At 41.3% G+C, this 19674-nt stretch overlaps 1 protein-coding gene across 1 annotated transcript in view; it reads left to right on the forward strand.

The window, feature by feature from the left end:
- CDK17 (cyclin-dependent kinase 17) overlaps window positions 1-16518 on the forward strand; it is a 103378-nt gene extending 86860 nt beyond the window's left edge. Inside the window, exons 9-16 of the mRNA XM_015416276.1 lie at window positions 2926-3049; window positions 6141-6261; window positions 6677-6774; window positions 7104-7209; window positions 8784-8826; window positions 11066-11156; window positions 15564-15641; window positions 16000-16518. Coding sequence (XP_015271762.1) covers window positions 2926-3049; window positions 6141-6261; window positions 6677-6774; window positions 7104-7209; window positions 8784-8826; window positions 11066-11156; window positions 15564-15641; window positions 16000-16037 — 699 coding nt within the window. The 3' untranslated portion in view covers window positions 16038-16518. The remainder of the gene's footprint in view (window positions 1-2925; window positions 3050-6140; window positions 6262-6676; window positions 6775-7103; window positions 7210-8783; window positions 8827-11065; window positions 11157-15563; window positions 15642-15999) is intronic.
- Window positions 16519-19674: the final 3156 nt, after the last annotated feature.

The following is a 19674-nucleotide window of genomic DNA, read 5'->3' on the forward strand; positions in this document are numbered from 1 at the left end:
AGAGAGAGAGAGAGAGAGAGAGAGAGAGAGAGAGAGATTGATTTTGGTGTAGTGGTTAGGAGCGCAGACTCTAATCTGGGAGAACCAGGTTTGATTCCCTACTCCTCCACATGCAGCTGCTGGTGAAACCTTGGGTCAATCATAAGTTCTTTCAGAGCTGTTCTCTCAAGAGCAGTTCTTGAGCAAGCTCTCTCCGCCCAACCTACTTCACAGTGTGTCTGTTGTGGGGAGGGGAAGGGAAAGGGATTGTAAGCCGCTCTGAGACTCCTTCGGGTAGTGAAGGGTGAGGTATAAATCCAATCTGTGGCCGATGAATTGGTGATGTAGATGTGGTAGACAACATAACCTTTGAATAGGCCATGTGTTTTGTACCTGAAGCCAGCCAAGAACATTGGGTGGCTGATCAACTGATGATGTAGATATAGGAGACAACATAATGTGCCAGAGCAGCACAAGGCCTGGCTTTTCATAAGAATTCCAGCAGTTTTGTGCCCAGTTTGCTGTTGGCTGCCCAGAGTCAGGGAGCAGCATGATGAGAGGTGGTGTTGTGTAGTGGTTAGCATTTTGGACTAGGACTGATGCCCATTTGACATGCTTCAAGTTGCTTCAAGGCTTTAGTTAAGATAAAATGGAAGAGGGGAGAACTGAGCTCCTTGAAAGATGGTGGTGGAAAGTGCTATCAAGTCCATAGGGTTTTTTCTAGGCCAGAGACATTCAGAGGTGGTTTTCTATTGCCTGCCCCTACATCATGACCCCGGTATGCCGTGGAGTTCTCTCATCCTTCGCTTCTGAGATCTGATGAGATCAGGCTCGCTTGGGCCAGTTAAAATCTTATAATGTCATTAAAATAATAAATAATAATAAATAAATCTTATAATGTCATTAGGTCCTTTCTTTTGGAAGTCTTTTTGTTTCATTTTGTGCAACAGTTCTGTTACAGTTTTTTTAGTTTTTTCTTATTTAGATCTAACATTGTTACATAAGAGAATGTAATGTCTGACATTGGTGTATTGACTGGGTTATCAAGATGTAGCAGAGGCAAAGAACTTTTTTAAAAAGCTGTGTTTGCAGGGGGGGTTTGCTAGTGGAACCTGGATCCAAAGCTTTGCTAAAACATGTGTCATGTCATCTTAGAACAGTAATTTTTTCAGTCTCTCTTTCCTCTGTGTTATAAAGGATCTTTTGGCCTACCTTACAGAACAGTTATAAAGAGCTCAACAAATGAATGTATATGAAGCTCTTCAAAAAAGTGTTGTGCAAATGCTAAATGTGGTGATTATTTCTAAGGACTTTACACAGCTGCTTATGGGCAAGGTGCAGTTGCTACAGTGATGGAAGTGGATGTGGGAAATGCAGATTCAGGTCTGAAGCTCCTTCGGTGGTTTGGGCAAATCCCTTTTGCTCAAGCTAATGTAGTTCAATAGAGGTGTGAACTTAAAACATTACGTAACCCCATGCTCATGTCTCTGAGGTGATTAGTAGGGATGCGCATGAACTGAACCACGAAGCAAAATTCATGACTAATTTTGCCCTATTTGTGGTTCACAAACTCTAGTTTGTGGTGGGTCTACCATCATGAACTTCTAAAGCAATTCATGGCGGTTTGTGGGTAGAGCAGAAAGCAGGGATTTAAAGGGACTCGGAGTCCCTTTAAACCCCTGCTTTATGTTCCCTGTGAAAGCCACAAAAGCAGCCTGCTTCCTGCCACTCAGCTGTTTCAGGCTGTTTTGTGCAGTCCCTTTAAACAAGACAGCCCCAAAAACAGCTGAGCGGCAGGCAAACACTCCCCACTGCTCAGCTATTTTTTGGGCTTTCTGCAAACCCCGATTAAGGGGACTACGATCTCTTTCAGTGGGGTTTGCAGAACCATTTTTATGGTTCATGTGCCCATCCATAGTGATTAGAACAAAGTTTGGAATCATAAGTAGCAGAGTATTTTCTAAGAATGCTTTGCAAATGATTTATAGCTGCTGCTGTTCTACATTCAGAACTGGGATATTTGCCTTTGTGTGATGTAAAAATACCCAGTTTAGATACAAGGAAAAGATATCCTACACAGAATATCCATAAATGCAACAAATGCAGACCTTGTGGTTTGACATCTCCCAGGACATGTAGGAATTGCTGTAAAGAAAGATGCCATCAAGATTCCATAAAAGGCACTGCAAAAAGAACAGCTTTCAAACTGCTTTCAAAATAGGTTGGCAAACCCTTGAGAGAAGCAACAAAAGCATTTTATTCCCAGGCAATTCTGTGGTTGAATTCAATGCAAAAATAAATAAATAATCTGGCACTTCGCCAGGGTGTTTTGCATGTTTGTTTCTCAGTCAGCTGTTGAATTGTAATAAGCTGAAGCTCCTTTCTTGATTATACCTGCTGCGTGAAGAGCTTCATTCCCCTTTTCAGCAGGTGGTTCCTTTTGCTGAGTCGTTAGCCAGGCATATTAAAAAATCCCACTGAAAATAAGGAATTATCTCAATGGAAGTTCTCATGATCAGGGGAGGGGGCGTGCAGGGTGGGAGAGATGACAAATGTAATTAAAGATACGTGGAGCTGGAAAGGTTCCCTTTGTTTTCTCTCTCATATGGCTGGCTTAACCTGCAATCTGCTTTGTGCGGCATGGTGGGAAGTATAAAAAAGTGGCTGCATTTCAAATAGATGTCTGTATTACGAGGAAGGGTAAGAAGAGGCATGGAAACACAGAACGCAGAGAAATTGACCTATTTCAAATCAATCACTTATTAGTTCTCTAATAGAATTACTAACAAAGATTAGGATATCTGGTTCATGAGAATGGCTAACTGCTTTAGTAGACTTTGCCTTTGTATTCATTTAAGTATTTCTTTTAGAGCATAAGATAGGTTCATTAACACTTTTGAAAATCTAATTTGAATTAATCTCCCCCTTCCCTTCTCTCTTTGATAGTTATTTTTATACCAGATTCTGCGTGGTTTGGCATACTGTCACAGAAGGAAAGTGCTACATCGAGACCTAAAACCACAAAATCTGCTAATTAATGAAAGAGGGGAATTAAAACTAGCGGACTTTGGTATGGAGTTAATGGTCTGTTTTGTTGATTCACTTGTAAAGAAAATTCTTGGATGTAAATTTTATTAGGTATTAAGAATAATTGCATGTATACAAGCCAGATGTCCATAATACACAGGACTGAGCATTTTTAGTTTGTATTGGGAGGATAGCTTTCAAAGATTTGGTCAAAGAAGCTTGGGGATTACAGAACTCTCTTGATCCAAGGTTGTTGAGTAGCTCTGGGTCTGCACAATTCCCAAAGTACCTTGTGGAAGACAGGTAGTGTGTGAGTTATGATTACTACCCAGAACTCATACAAATAGTTGAAATTTCCTCCTTTTTTTGCTGTAGAAAAAGACTATCTCAGCGAATGTGCAAATTTCAACAACAAAAAAATTGGCTCAGCTCTAATTTAATATCCCTCATATCTTTGCTGTCAGTTCCTCCCTCCCTAATGATGAGGAAGTGAGCGATCCCAGTAAGCACCCGTAACACTTTGTGACATTTTCTCTCTCTGCTATTTCAGTGATCTAGACCCTCTGCTAATAGTATTGAACTCGCTTGGTTAAAAAGCGTTTGTATAATGCTCTTTCTATGTGTATTCTATATTAAATAGTGCTCTCTACCCACATCTACCACTTCAATATATTTTGCAGCATGCTTGAAATGCTTAAAAGCAATAATTTTTAGGGACTGACAAAGAACAAGCTTTTGAAGAAAAGTACAGAAATAAGGGGAAGAGAGGGAAGACTGAGAGAGAGAAAGTGGAGAAAAGAAAATGTTCAGATTTCCCGATGGCCAGTTGGCCTTTTCCTGAACCAGAACTGTTACTGATTTCAGACCCTCACCAGTAGAGGACCCTGCTGGTGAGGGTCTTCATACAGGCTGCTCCACCAGAAATTCTCCTTGTCTGACTCTCTTTTCACACTCACTTCAGAAAACTCTGCATGCTCTTCCATTGTTTGAAAATGCAGAGGGTTCTTCATAGTAACTCTTTCTGTGCATGCTCCATCAAGGTAGTGTGGGCAGTGCCTTATGCTGGTCTCTTACTAAGCAATTCTCTGGAGAGCACAGCATGGGCTCTTTCTTACCAGCAGGAGTGCTGCTTGTGTGGGAAAAATGAATCCAGCTGAAGGCTCCTTTAAGTCTTCAAAACAGGAACAGACTTGTCGGTTTAAACAAGTACACAATATAAAAGCATGATTTTTCTGCCAGGTGTGAGAGCTGCCAATAGCAGCCCAGTTGCAGTGAAGAACAAAGAAGCCTGAAGAGGAGTAGGCACTCCAAAATGGTCTTTGATAATCTTTGTGGCCCATCATCTCTTTTAATATATGTCAGTGTCAGGCAGCTTTTAGTTGGGAACATGCATGCCCCAATAGCTTTAGAAAGGAATGGATGTGCTCTGCAGCGGCCCATGTGTTATTTATTTATTTATTTATTTAATTTGTGTCCTCTCCGCCGAAGCAGGCTCAGGGTGGCTCACAGACTATATATACACACACACACACACACACACACATATATACACACACACACACACGTAAAACAGCAAATTAGTTAAAACACAATATGTCAGTACATAAAATCACAACATATAAAATCATATAAGTGCCAGTAAACATGAATATCAATAAATATTGATAAATATTAGTAGGTATTTATAAGTGATGGCGGTATACTCTCAGCTTCCAGACGGTCATTACTGCCACAGTCTGGACTCGGCCTGGAAGTGCCAAACAATTTTGGGAGCCCGATCTTAGTGCTCTCTGGGAAACGTGGGGAAAGGCGGTCCCTTAGGTAGATAGGTCCCTGACTATATAGGGCTTTAAAGGTAAGAACCAGCACCTTGAACCGAATCCGGTATGCTATAGGCAGCCAGTGCAGTACTTTTAGGGCAGGCTGGATGTGTTCCCGCACAGGAAGACACAGCAACAGCCTTGCTGCTGCATTCTGCACCAGCTGCAGCTTCTGGATTTGGGACAAGGACACAGCCCCATGTAGAGAGCATTACAGTAATCCAATCTCGAGGTGACTGTTGCATGGACCTCTGTTGCCAGGTCATTGCGTTCAAGGAAGGGAACCAGCTGCTTAATCAGTCGTAGATGGTAAAAGGCGGACTTTGCAGTGGCTGCTACCTGGGCCTCCATTGTTAGGGAGGCATCCAGGAGCATTCCCAAGCTCCTAACCTCCGGCGCTGGCACCAACAGTGCCCCATCGAAGGTCAGGAGTGGGATCCCTAACCTTGTCCCGCTCCGATTCAGGCCCAGGACCTCCGTCTTCATCGGATTCAATTTCAGTTGATTCAGTATAAGCCAACCAGCCACACCTTTCAACACCAGGTCCAGATCTCCCAGACTAGAGTCTGACTGGTCGTCCAACAACAGATAGAGCTGGGTGTCATCCACATAGTGGTGACAACCCAGTCCGTGATAGCTGCTCCCCAACAGCCACCCTTTGTCCCTGACCCTGAAGAAACGAGGAGAGCCACTGCAAGGCAAACCCCTGAATCCCAGTGTCGGCGAGGCAGTGGATCGGTAGTTGATGGTTGACTGTGTTGAACGTCGCCGAAAGGTCTAACAACAACAACAACACTGCTGTACCACCTAGATCCAGATGCCTCCGGAGGTCATCTGTGAGGACGACCAGGACTGTCTCTGTCCCGTGGCCTGGTCGGAAGCCGGAATGGAAGGGGTCTAGTATGGAGGTGTCATCCAAAAAGCCCTGCAGCTCAACAACATTAAAAATGTGGCTCAATAATACTGCTTTCCTGACTCCTCCCACTGCACTCTCAGTGACTTTATGTGGATTGTATATCCGTATTGTGTCTTTTGAGTGACATGTTATTAACTCTGTCATGTGAAACAAAATATAGTGGGGAATGTCTCCAGCTTTTTGCTCTTTATTCACATTCACACTGTTAAACTCTAGACAGTATTGGTCTTTCAAAATCTGATGGAAGACTTTGCTCTGTAAGAGCTGGCATTATATTTTTGTAAAAACTTAGTAGTACCTTTTGAACCATATGGAATTTCTGTAGTGAGTGAAATGAAAGTGTGTGTGAGTCTATCACCAGATCTACAAAAGATTAATACTGCGCTTTGTTTTAAAAGGCTTGGCTAGAGCAAAATCGGTCCCTACAAAGACCTACTCCAATGAGGTTGTCACATTATGGTATAGACCTCCGGATGTTCTTCTGGGATCTTCTGAATATTCAACACAAATTGATATGTGGTATGTCTTTCTCTATTATTCATCTATTTTTGTTTTCAGTTGAATTATGCCTACTATATATTTTTGACCTTCTAAACTCTACAACGATACAATCATAAAGACATTTAATATCATAAATGAAAGGAGAAGGAAAGGATATTTTAATCCTCTCGGGTTTAGTTGTAGGAAGTACTTGAATAATTTGTTTTCTAAATGGATGAATTCCCTGTAAGCCTTCATATTTCGAATCTCAGAATTTCAGTAGCAAGACTGATGGGATCCTGTTTATATTAGAGCCTGTTAACTCATTCTTAGCAGCAGTAGCAATAAGCGCAAATTGTCACAATCATGAGCAGCTAAATGTTTGAAATGGAAATATGTGTGGTGGGGGGTTCCAACTTGCATTTTTAATTTCTCTCTCTCTCTCACTCTGAAGGGGGGTTGGATGCATATTTTTTGAAATGGCATCTGGAAGACCTCTCTTTCCTGGGTCAGCTGTTGAAGACGAATTGCACTTAATTTTCAGACTTCTAGGTAAATAAATTATGCTTTAGCACTAACTTTACAACAAAATTAAATGACAACTAAATTAAAGGCTTTGCCGTGCTCTTTTAAAGAGGACGAATGTGCATCCTGGTATAATTACAGTATGCACCTGGTCATAAAGGGGGTATTTCTGTTGTGGAACCATATAAAGAATGGTTGACAAAAAATAATCTATAATTTGCAGACGCTAAGTAAATATAATTGTTTGCTTGCCTCTCCTTCAAAGGGCTTTGGATTAAAATACTGTGTGATTTTGATGCTTGTATCTAATTTGTCCTCCCTTACATGGACATCATTTGTTTAATCTTTCAACTCAGGAACTCCATCACAGGAAACATGGCCAGGTATTACATCCAGTGATGAGTTTAGGAACTACAACTTCCCCAAATACAAGCCACAGCCTTTAATCAACCATGCACCAAGGTACTGGAAGTTTCATCTGTAGTTTTCTGCTGTTGTCATAACTGTTTGTGACTATAACCATAGGCCACATGAATGGAGTTAGCTATGTATAACAAAGTAAATTCTAATTAATACGTCAGCTACCTTTAGGCTAACTTTAGCGCTTCAATACAGTTCTATTCTGGATATAAGCTTTCATGTGCACACACGTCTTCAGGTATCTGAGGAACTGTGCATGCGCACAAAAGCTTATACCCAGTATAAAACGTTGTTAGTCTTAAAGGTACCACTGGACTCACCTTGTTCTGCTGCTTCAAACCAACACAGCTACCCATCTGAATTTAGCTCTTCTGTATTAATGTCTTACACTAAGCTGAGAGATGCAGCAACAGTAGGTAGTATATTAATGCTTCATGTTCTGAACAAATTTGGTGCCTTGAAATGTCATGTAAAATGGAGCATAGCGCCCCCCCCCATTTTTCATTGGCCTCTTCCGCATTGACCTTTTTGTCACTCGTTTGCCCCTATTGCTTCAGAGTTCCCCCCCCCCCCAATATGTTTTGCTCTCTCTAGTAGTCCCAGAGGGAGCAAACACATGTGGGGGGGGGGGGGACAAAGCAATAGGGACAAATGAGTGACAAAAATGACAGTGCGGAAGTGGCCAGAGTCATCAGAGTTCTTGGTAGGCACTTGAATATATCAGCTCTACAGGGTGCCTTTTCACAATACACTTTTAACAAGTCTTGTATGTATTTATTTTGCATTTTCAGATATTTCTTGTGTCACTTGACTCATCATACTAGCCTGATACAGGCAAATGGAGGCACTTATGCAGGCAACGAGTGAAAGAGCAGGCTAAGGGTGGCCTCATGTGAGAAAGGCAGCCCTTTTGATGCAGCTGCCAATGGAAGGGGTTTTGGCTGCTCAGCAGACCTTGATAGAGATGTAGCCTAAGCACATGCCTGTCTGTCTTTTAGACCCATAACATTATTAGCAGAGTTGCTCACTCAGGGAGCTCTATTTCTTGTAAATACATAGTTAGACAAATTACTTGCATCCAGTACTGAAGTGTTGGAATATGATTGCAGAGGGCAGTGTTGCCCAGTTTTTTTATTTTACTTTGAAATGAATGTTACAAATAAGTAATAGTTATGGACAGAGGATTTAGGACGGACAAAAGGAAATACTTCTTTACACAGTGAGTGATTAAAATGTGGATTTTGCTCCTAGAGGATGTAGTGATGGCCACATGCATAGACAGCTTTAAAAGGAGATTAGACAGATTGATGGAGGATTCGTGGAGGATAGGTCCATCAGTGGCTAGTAGCCATGACCATGATGACTGTGGGGAACTCTCCACATTCAGAGGCACTAAACTTCTGAATCCCAGAGCAAGGAGGCAACATTAGGGGGAAGGTCTGAGCCTCTATGCCCTGTTGGTGGCCCTCCTGCGGAACTTGTTGGTTGCTGTGTGAGACAGGATGCTGCAATAAATTGACCATTAGTCTGGTACAGCACAGCTCTTCTTAGGTTCTTATTTGTGCATAAACATTGAACACTAACATATTTTGCTTTGTCTTTTGTGCTATTTTTAGGCTAGACTCAGAAGGAATTGAATTAATAGTAAAGTTTCTTCAAGTAAGTTCATTCTACTCTTCACACATATATGTTGAGCTTTTCAGGTGGATAGTGAATTGTTGAATGGTTTGCTTGATGAATGTGACTATAAAACTAACTGCTGGGCATGTAAATGCACAAGGAGAGAGATGGTCCATTGCCCTTGAATTTAGTGGCCATCTTAGGGTTTTTTTTCCATTTTTTCCACTAATATAATTTATAACAAAATCCTGTAATCTTACTGAACTCATACATGACTTTAATTAGGGGGATTTGTATTTGTTTATATATTCTGCATAGCCCTAAGAATGGTATGTGTAGAATACTGCATTTCCCCCCCAAGCAACTGTCCGGCACATGCTGTTGTAGGAAAAGCCATTAGAATATGAGGGGAGTGGCCGGTGCAGCTATTGGAAGCTTCGTGGGAAGACAGAGGATGGAACTAAAACTGTGCAGCCCTTTGTGACTGCCGATCTCTTGTCTCTGCCCTTGTAGCCTCATTTTTGGCTCCTGGCCAACCACCCTCCTCATTTCCCCCTCCACACACCTCAGAACCGTGGGTGTTATAATGAATTATTGATTCTACTTCTAAGCAATTAAATGCAAATTTGGTTAACTTGCATAATCATGAGCAAATTATTCTATGTCCTTGGGACAGAATGTGGAAGGGAGACAGGATTAGGCACAGAACGTATATAGTCTTGTTTTACAGAAGAAGAAAAATTGAGTACTCTAATCAAAATGAGCATGGTAGAATGCATATTCACTTCACTTAGTGTTAATTTACCCAATTAGCATGTCTTGGAAAAATAATCTTTAATGTTCAGAATTTTGTAAATGTTTCTGATATTGAGTAATGCAGTTCCAGGTGATATATATGCAACAGTGGTGAAACACTATTAAAAGAATTGTTATAAGCGAGGCTGAAAGCAAAAGAGGCCATGCTAATCCAAAATGCTGGATTCTACAAATAGCCCTGATAGTGAATGGGTTTTCCTGTTACTCAGCAGATGGTGGCAGCATTACTGTTAATATATATTGAGCTTTAGGGTAGATTTTAGTCCCAGCTCTAGTAACTTGACCTCCATTTATCCAAGTTTACCCTTGACACCATCTTGGATATCAAGGTAAGAAAGGGTGTAAAAATTCTTGAAACAACTTCAGAGAAATGACACAGCAGCAACAACAAGATTACAAGAAAAGGGTGAAAGATGGAAAAATTAACGGTGACCCTGTAGAAATAGACTGTAATGCAAGAGGTCCTGACAACCAAACAGGTTTTCATACTTGCAGGTGACTATAGGCCAATGGTATTCATTCAGTGGCCCTTTGATGTGTCATTTCTGGCTTTTCTGAAGGCTGTTGGCCATTGTGGCACCTGCCCCATCTTTCAGAAAGTGAGCAAGGCAGGTGGTTGGCAGGTGGCTGCCACGTTGAAACAGTTGCCACCAGAGGAATAAGTAAGCTTTGTGGTGTAGGCCTCATGCCAGGGATGGAAACAAATGTGGCTCTTATGATTGATGGCAACTGTGAATGTGACTTCCTGCAATTTACGAAGTGTGTACCAGAGCTGTAGGCCATGTCACATTCCTGAAAACTGGGTGTCATTTAGCTATTTTTTAATTGTCCCACTTCTCTTAACATCCCACATAGCTTACAAAAAAAAATTGAATCCATTAAAAGCCCATAATTTAATAGAGGAGCCCATGACAATTTCAAATTACTGCCGAACAGACAAGCCAATACAAAACATTACTGAATCCCATTTGGGATTCAGCCAGATATAGCTCACTGCTTTGCAAATTTTGTAAAAGCCAACCAAAGAGGATGCTGAATGTACTTCCTCAGGCAGCTTGTTCCATAAGCTGAAGGGGAATCACCAAGGCTGTTGATCTTACAGAGGGTAAACGTACCTCCAAATAGGGAGGCAATTCGAACAAAAAATATAAGGCCAAATGAAGTTGGCACATAGGGAAAAGTATTTTACATTTAAGCAGCAGAATAGTTGACCTGTAAAGAAGTCTTGCACCTTTTAGGGTTCATGTCATGTCGAAAGGCACATTCAAGACAGGCATAAAAGAGAAGACAGCCTTTTCATGCATCTACTCTCAAGCATGGTCTTTACCAGCCCTGAAACCCAAACATCATCAAAGTCAGAAATGCTAGGAATTGAATTTAGGGTTGGATTCATGTAAAGAATGCGCTTGGCTGCTGAGTATGGTTAAAATATTTGAAATGTTTTCCCCCTTTGGTTTAACAGTATGAATCAAAAAACAGAATTTCAGCAGAAGAGGCTATGAAGCACGCGTATTTTAGAAGCCTTGGAACGAGGATACATTCTCTACCAGAAAGTAAGCATTGTCCTGTGTCAGGCAGCATTCATTGGGCCTGGGATTGAGTGAGGGGGTGTCCTTCCTCATTCCACTGGGTTGTTCCTTCTGATTTCTTCCTAACCCCCAAAATGTCCCTACAAGTCTCGTGGGAGATAAATTAACAGCTCTTGGCCCCCTACCAGAATCCAGGAGGGAATTTTGTCCCACATGTGGAATTCTCTCTTTGCTGGTGTCAACCAGGCTGTTTGTTCCCTTCTCCTTCTGGATTGAGGTAGATGATACTAGTTTTCTCCTCTTTCTTAATTTGTGATTAGCTCACTTGTATGATGCCTGCCATGATTTTCCTTCTTCTGCATTTGCCTCTATCTGGCAGCTGCTACTTGGGGGGGTGGCGGGGCTGCAGCTTTTCAGTCCAGCACAGATTTCTAGATGCAGCCATGTGACACTTTTGCTCTGACTCTCTACAAGTTGCAGTTGCCTTGTTGCATCTGGGAACATTTGGCATTTGACAGCATCACAAGTCATCTTGCTTTGCTGACTGTCAGAAAACCAGGCATTCCACTATGCTGCCATTATTGAAAGACTTGCTGTGAATGGGTCTGGTGCAGGGGGAGCGGACGTCAGGCATGTGCCATTCTACCTGTTGCAAGAATCCTGTGTTATCTCAATGTGCATTAAATTTGGAACGCAAAGATTAAGAAATATTGAAAGCATCATAAACATAGAAATTGTAAATGGTAGTGGGTTGGGGGGGTTGTTTGGGGGGGTTGCCTTGACCTGGATGACCCAGGCTAGGCTGATCTCATCAGATCTCTTAAGCTAAGCAGATTTGGCCCTGGTTACCGTTTCCCCGAAAATAAGACCTACCCCCAAAATAAGCCCTAGCAGGATTTCTATGCATTTGTGGTATAAGCCCTAGTGTGTCTTCTTGAGAAAAAATAAATATAAGACAGTGTCTTATTTTCGGGGAAACACGGTAGTATTTGGATGGGAGACCAGCAAAGAAGTTCAGGTTTGCTATGCAGGGCAGGCAATAGCAAACCACCTCTGAACATCTCCTGCCTTGCAAACCCTACAGGGTCAACATAAATCAGCTGCAACTTGACAGTACTTTCCATCACCACCATTTTTTCAAAGCATTTGTTGAAAAATAGCCAAATCCAAACAAAAAAGACCTCCCAGTAATCACACAACAAAGAAAGCAAAACTGGGGCCAATGTAGAACCAATAATACACTCTAAAACATAAGTAATATGCTGAATACAATTGCTTTATACTAGATAGTCACTATTAAGTGTACAAAATTTCCCCAAACATTTACAATAACAAGATAATACAATAGAATGTCAGTAGCTGCCAACAGCCCCAAGATATCAGTGGAAATCCTAAACAGTTACTGTTGGCAGTCAAAAGAGTATAAGGCTTATTGAGCTAAAAGCTACTAGAGCTTGACGAAGCAGCCGGCTTGTGCTTGGTTTGTATACAAGTTTTCTTAATATGTGTAATCTCCTGGTTTTTAAGCAACTCTAGAGAAGTATCTTAAAAACCAGGAGATTACACATATTAAGAAAACTTGTATACAACATCAGTTAAGCTGCTTATGAGGAAGTCATTACACGAAACCAAGCACAAGCCGGCTGCTTCGTCAAGCTCTAGTAGCTTTTAGCTCAATAAGCCTTATACTCTTTTGACTGCCAACAGTAACTGTTTAGGATTTCCACTGATATCTTGGGGCTGTTGGCAGCTACTGACATTCTATTGTATTATCTTGTTATTGTAAATGTTTGGGGAAATTTTGTACACTTAATAGTGACTATCTAGTATAAAGCAATTGTATTCAGCATATTACTTATGTTTTAGAGTGTATTATTGGTTCTACATTGGCCCCAGTTTTGCTTTCTTGTTTCTTGAAAAATAGCCATTCCAGAGCAATACATGAAAATGATTTGGTGGGAACAGAAATACCTTGTGAGAAACTCATGGCCCAATTATGTTGAGGCTTTGATTCAGCAACTCTTGCTACTCTTAAGACTCACTTTGAGTCCAGTGGCACTGTTAAGACCAACAAAGCATGCACGTGAAAGCTTATATCCAGAATTAAACTTTGTTGGTCTTAAAGATGCTACTGGACTCAAACTTTGTTCTGTCGCTTCAGACTAACATGGATACCTACCTGAATCTACTCTTTGGACTGATCTCTGCCAATATATAGCATTCAGTTGGGGGCTCTAGAAGTCACCTTCCTTCAGGGTATGCATTTCCTGTGCAGAGAAGAGCCAGTGCTCATGTGCAGATGTCATGTCCGACAGCCAGTTGTTATGTTTTATGATGCCCTTACTCCTCTTGCTCTCAGGCGTGGAGGGCTACTGACAGCTTCCTGGCTTGTGAAGGCTTAAATCAAATACCACATTCACCATGATGTCAGAATGAAGGCATCTGGGTGAACTGAAGATCTTCGACGTGGTCTCTGTGCTTCACACCCATGGGATCTAGTGCTGTGGCAGGGAAGAAAGATCAGGGAGGCATATTTGCATGCCTCCCCATCCCTTTCTCAGCAGGCTTCCAAGGCAGGTTGGCTGGTGTCTCCCCAGTGAAGGGAAGGTATTTTAACTTTAAATACATCCCCTTCCCTCTAGGGCTTATGCTGCCTCTGCAGCATGACTCCCCAGCGAAGGGAAGGTATTTAAAGGCAGCATGAGCCTGAGAGGGAAGGGAAGGGGAGGTATTTAAAGTTTAAATACCTTCCCTTCACCAAGGAGTTATGTGGCAGGAGCTGCAGGACTCCAGCAGTAGCGGAGCCCGAATAAAAGCTGAATAATATCAGCTTTTATTTGAGGGCAGCTACTTTGGTAGCCAAATACAGATCTCAGATCTGTATTTGACTATATAAACACCCAAAACATACCAATAAGGTATTTATTCGGCTCCTTATATACCGAGTGCACACCCCTAGTTTAGAATTGACAAGTGGAGACCCGCAAGAAACTTGCGGGATGGTTATCTCATTCGTCACACCTTTGCTTCTCTTCACCCCCGACCTCTCTCACTATTTCTCCCCTCTGCCCCCCTTTTCTTACTCTCTATTTCTCCTCCATGCATGTGACTTCCTCTCTCTTTCTGACCTGTCATCTTTCTCTTTGTTTTTCTGCCTCCCCACTTCATCACTTTTTCTCTCTCTTTCTGCCCCCACCCCATCAGTCTTTTTTTCTGCCCCCATCACTCTCCCAGCCTCCTGCCTGCTTCCTCCCCCACTCCACAGAGCAGCAGCAGCAGTGGTGGCAGCGCTCTGGGAATCACAATGGATCTCCCAGCTACAGAGATCAATTCACCTTAGGGCTGCCAGCTCCAGGTTGGGAAATTCCTGGAGATTTGGGGGTGGAGCCTTGGGACAGTGAGCCTCAGCAGGGTATGATGCCATAGACTCAACCCTCCAAAACAGCCATTTTATCCAGGGGAACTGATCTCTGTCTCCTGGACAACAGTTGTAATTCTGGGTGATCTCCAGTCCTCACCTGGAGGCTGGCAATGGTGGTTCTCTTGGAGGAAATGGCTGGAGGGTGGAGTCTATGACATTACACCAGTCCAAAGTTCCTCCCCTCCTCAAATCCCATCCCCTCCAGGCTCCACCCCTCAAATGTCCAGGATTTTCCCAACCTGGAGTTCCCACCCAACAGCCAACCTACCTTTATCTGCCTCTCTGTCTTCTGCTTTCCATCTCCACCCCCCAGCCTCTACCTAGGAAAATTACAGTTTTTCTCCACAGTGGGGACCAAAGCAGCTTTCATTATTCCCTCCTCCTTTTTATCTGCACAACAACCCTGTGAGGTTGGTTAGGCTGAAATATGTGACTGGTCCAAAATCACGCAGTCAGCTTCCACTGCAAGATGGGGATCTGAACCTGGGTCTTGCAGACCCTACTTTGAAGCTCTAACTGCTGCACCTCACTGTCTTTCATAGGGTGGCTGCTGATGTAACACTTGGAACCCTTTTGTACTTGTAGGAGATAGGGTAAAAATGTGTGGGGCATATGGAGGTAGGATCTGTTGGATCAGGGCTCCTTCCTCTTTTCTTCTCCCAGCTCAAGATTTCAGTTACTGATCACAGTGCACACAATCCACTTGTAAATTACCAAGAGAGCTCCTTCTGTGATAGACTGTCTTGCTGGTTAATAGTTACTGCTCTAAAATAAAAGCTTCCAAGGTTTAGAAACTGATTTATTTGAAAGTATCAACTGTAGTCTTTCTTGCATCTTTTAAAATGAGAGGGCTGTAAATTTGAGATGTTGAATTTGGAATATTTTTATATTTAGATTTTGAAGGTTGGTGAGCTGAAACTGTGCCCAAACATAATCCAGGCTTGTTTGAGGTATTGGTCATATTGCTTTACTGCAGGTTTAGGTAAAACCCACTCCTTGTATTGTTTCAGGTGTGTCAATATTCACTCTGAAAGAGATTCAGCTGCAGAAAGATCCCGGCTTTCGCAATTCCACTTATCCAGAGACAGGTATGTAAGCTTCTAAGATTGTCCCTTCTTTTAGGCTTGTACTAGTTGAAGGGTTGAACTGCTGACACCTGGTGGATGAATACTTGGAATTACTTAGATTCCTCAGACATGTTTTTTTAAGCAGGTTTCAAGCGTGGTATTTTTGCTTGAAGGGAAACCAGGGATTAGTCTGAAGAAAACGCATTGGTTGCGTATTGCACTGTGTCACTGGGTTCATTTCCACAGATTGGTATACAAGTGCCGCATGCCACAACAGGCAAAGTTCACTATCCCTATCTGTTGCGATGCATGCACAAGCAAGGACTGTATCTTGTAATGTCCCTTAACAAAACTCATACTTTCCTTCTTCTTTTTTTAGGACATGGGAAGAACAGAAGGCAAAGCATGCTTTTCTGAGGCGGGCAGCACAGTTTCAAGCCCAGGGCTGTCTTAAACCTCCATCAGGGGACTCCAGTCTGAAGACAGTTCTTCTCTTGGTGGACTTGAAATCTGTATGTCTACACTGTCCTCCTCACAAAGCAGTCTTTTTATTTCAGACCTGCTGGTTAACGTTTTTTATATTTGTTGTCACAGTGTGACAAATTTTTGTACAGTCGGTTTTAAGGTCTCCTCTGCCATTAGAGCCAGTAGGTTACAGCTGTTAATGTAACAGTAGCTGCCATTTTTGTGCAGGACTGAGAAAAACAGTGCATTATTTATTGCGGAATCATTGCTGCTAAATAACTACTGTCTGTATAGTAACCAACAGTTGAAATGCCTGCAGAAGTTGCAATGGCTTTATATAATCTGTGAATGCATCAGTTTCTCTTCATGAACTATTGCTGCAGTTCATTCTCTCTCTCTCTCTCTCTCTCTCTCTCTCTCTCTCTCTCTCCCCCTCCCTCCCTCCCTCCCTCCCTCTTTTTTTTTACTGCAACGTTTCCTGGAATGTAAACATAGCTTTCTTGACTGTTAAATAGGCAAACTGTCTTTAACACTCTAAAGTTTGTGGCCCTAAGTTTCTTCTTTAATATTAGATGTCAAGTAACTGAAAAACTGCAGTCTTCATTTTAAAAGCACTTAGTACAGAGATGGATTTGAATGAGTGAGAAATAGTTGCTTTGTTACATGCTGTTGGGTTTCTTGTCTCTTAAGTGAAGATGGGCTTGGCTCTCGTGGAAGAAATGTGTGCATGTGACTCCAGATGCAGTTGCCTTCCCTTACTTCCTTTTCTAACCTATATAGTGGGGGAGGGGGAATTCTATACATTCTCTGTTGCATTGTTTTGGAAACTTGGTATTCTTTTTGATGTCTGACTGAATATCAGCATTTGGGAGCCTGACTTCTTAGTCCCGTCCTGTTCCTTCTTCTAACCCTAACCCGATGCTTTCATAGCTGTTCTGTGACTACATATTCACTGGAAATCCACTGGAAGACTACAAGTCCATACTAGAGAAGACATCACTCTGTACTGCAGACTTTGTGAAGCATGAGAACTTAGAGAGAGAACTTATAGATGTTACCTGTTCCTTGGAGCTAGTCCATGTTACTACTAAGCTTATGCATCTCAGTGAGTATCATAAGTACCTTATGGTGATAGTAACAGTATTTTTAAGCATTTGTGTTCACCTTCCTGAACCTATTTGTTTAGTGCATCTTCAAGAGACTGTAAATCTTTATTGGTATATTTTGAAATGGTTATGTAAATCTTTGGCTGGTATATCATGAAAATAGTCATAGATAACTTAATTTTTTTCCTGATGTTCACTGTAAAATATTCAGGGGTCCTACCATTTCTGTTCAGGAAATCTTGTAGTTTTTATTATTGTTATTTAACAGTATTAAATGAAACAAATTGTATGTTTCATTTTAACTTTATTTGTGAATAGTGATTGTGGCATGTTTGGGGATGTTTTATTAATATTTCATGATCCTAGGAAATTGAATTTGGGAACATTTTTATTTTCTGGAAAGAGACAAATTCACACCTAATGGTGACTTTTTGGACCACTGCTGCTTTTCAGCATTTGTAAGCTGGTGTTACGTTAAAAGAAGCCCTTGTAGAGCTAACAAACTGCTGTTGTTTCTAACTGATGGACCTGTATTAAAAATTGTACTTCCGAAAGTATAAATATTATATGGAAATCCTTCATTGTGTTTGGATGTTTTATGGTGAACAAACATTCTTCTGTTGAATTGTAGATCAGCATTTTGGTCAAGGGACCAAAGTCTCTGTGCAGGAACCTGGTTTGTACATGTGGCACATCTGTTTGCACAGCAGGCTCTGAAGGTGGCTGCATCTGGGGCAGACACCTGCCAAACATGCATTACTGCATTCCAATCCCTCATGGAAGGAGTCCTAGCCTTTTGCTGCACTCGCAGTTCCCAGGATCAAGGGAGATGCTTCTTTTGGGAATAAGAGGCTTTTTTAAAAACAAGGTTTAATTCCATGTAATTCATGCCCCAAAATGCTCTCTTCCTTTCCCCTTATTTATATTTTACTGAACATCTAGACTGGAGTTTCTGGTACCTCAAAAGCTTGCTCAGTACTACTTTGTGGCATTTGCATTCGTCCAAATAAAAGTATTCCACTACTCTTGCCTTCAATGTAGCCTGTTAAGTGTCTTGTTATTTCATACCAGTAATAATAGAGCATATTCCATCTTTTTTAACATCCAAAACATATTGCACTGTTACCAAGAGCAGGGACAGAAGCTACCAGATGCAAAGGCAGGGTGGGCTAACTACTTCTTCTTTTGTTTTTTTAAAGAATTTTTTATTGCTTTTCACTATAAACTACAAAACTATACACTAGGGTGGGCTAACTTCTCAGCACAGGCAAACCCATTGGAACTATGCCACAAGCTGCCATTAATTTCTGTTCCACTTCTGTTAACATATTAGACATCAGACTACTTTATGTTCTTGAGGAAGCTTAAAAACACTGATGTGTGAACACCATGATGGGCTGGAAAACAGCCAAAATTCTGAATTTTGTCATTTTTCTTTCTGATTATGTTTCCATTTTCATATTTAAGTTAGCAGCTTTAAGGGACTGAATGCTTTTATAGTGAAAGCTGAGATTCTTTCTGTCTAGTGTACCATAGCAGTTGCATATGCCCCTTTTCTCTGAGTACCTTCTGGAACATGACCATTCTTCCTAATGACAATACTGAGCATCCTGCACACATCTTCCAGGAAAGCTTGATTACAACTTAGAATCAAAAAAATTGGTTCTTTAACAGCTTAGTCATTCATTTTTTACATAAAGTATAAAAATAGGATTTCTGGGAAATTTCTAGAAATCTGCTGAACTACTAAAACATAATGGATATAGAAACAAAAATGTTCATTACCACTAGAGAAGAAACAAGGGGTTATTATAACATGAAGCAAAAAACAAACCCAAACCCCAAGTGATAGATCTCCAACATTGTTTAACTGCAAGAGATGCTTTATGGTCTCTCATCTATTGCTAGGACAGTTTTTACTTTAATGATGCTACGTGCCACTTAAGCAGTCTTTTAATTTTTTTTCTATAGCATTGTACAAATATCACTGATCCTCACAACAGCCCTGTGAGGTAGGTTAAGTAAATAACTTGGATATTCCAATGTTTACAAATGCAGAGAATGAATTAAGAAAATTAAAGGACTTCTCAGTTCTGAAGGACATTTTATAGGTGGCCAAATGGATGCTTTGGGCTGTTAATACCTTGCTCAGTCCATCATTCGAGGCACTATGCTTATAAAAAATTGCTGCTGGTAAAAATTCTGTCATACAATGGGAGTTTGGGTAGTCATTTCACTGCTTTAGTAGCTTCACTTATTGAAATCAGCCATCCTGTTCCAAAAGAAAAATCCAAAAACCTAGAACACAATCCATATAATTTTATCAGGAACAACCACATTACACAAATTTATATCATCTGGTTGGTCCAAAATAAAGGTATTATGTGGATTATGTTGTGCATTTTTTTAATTTATTGAAGAACTGTATGCAGTTCAGTATGGGAGCCCTCAGTCGCATAAGCGAGGGTTGGCCAAGGACAATG

Source organism: Gekko japonicus, unplaced genomic scaffold, assembly GCF_001447785.1.
Source record: "Gekko japonicus isolate JY-2015 unplaced genomic scaffold, Gekko_japonicus_V1.1 scaffold648, whole genome shotgun sequence".
In the NCBI taxonomy this organism is placed as follows: Eukaryota; Metazoa; Chordata; class Lepidosauria; order Squamata; family Gekkonidae; genus Gekko; species Gekko japonicus.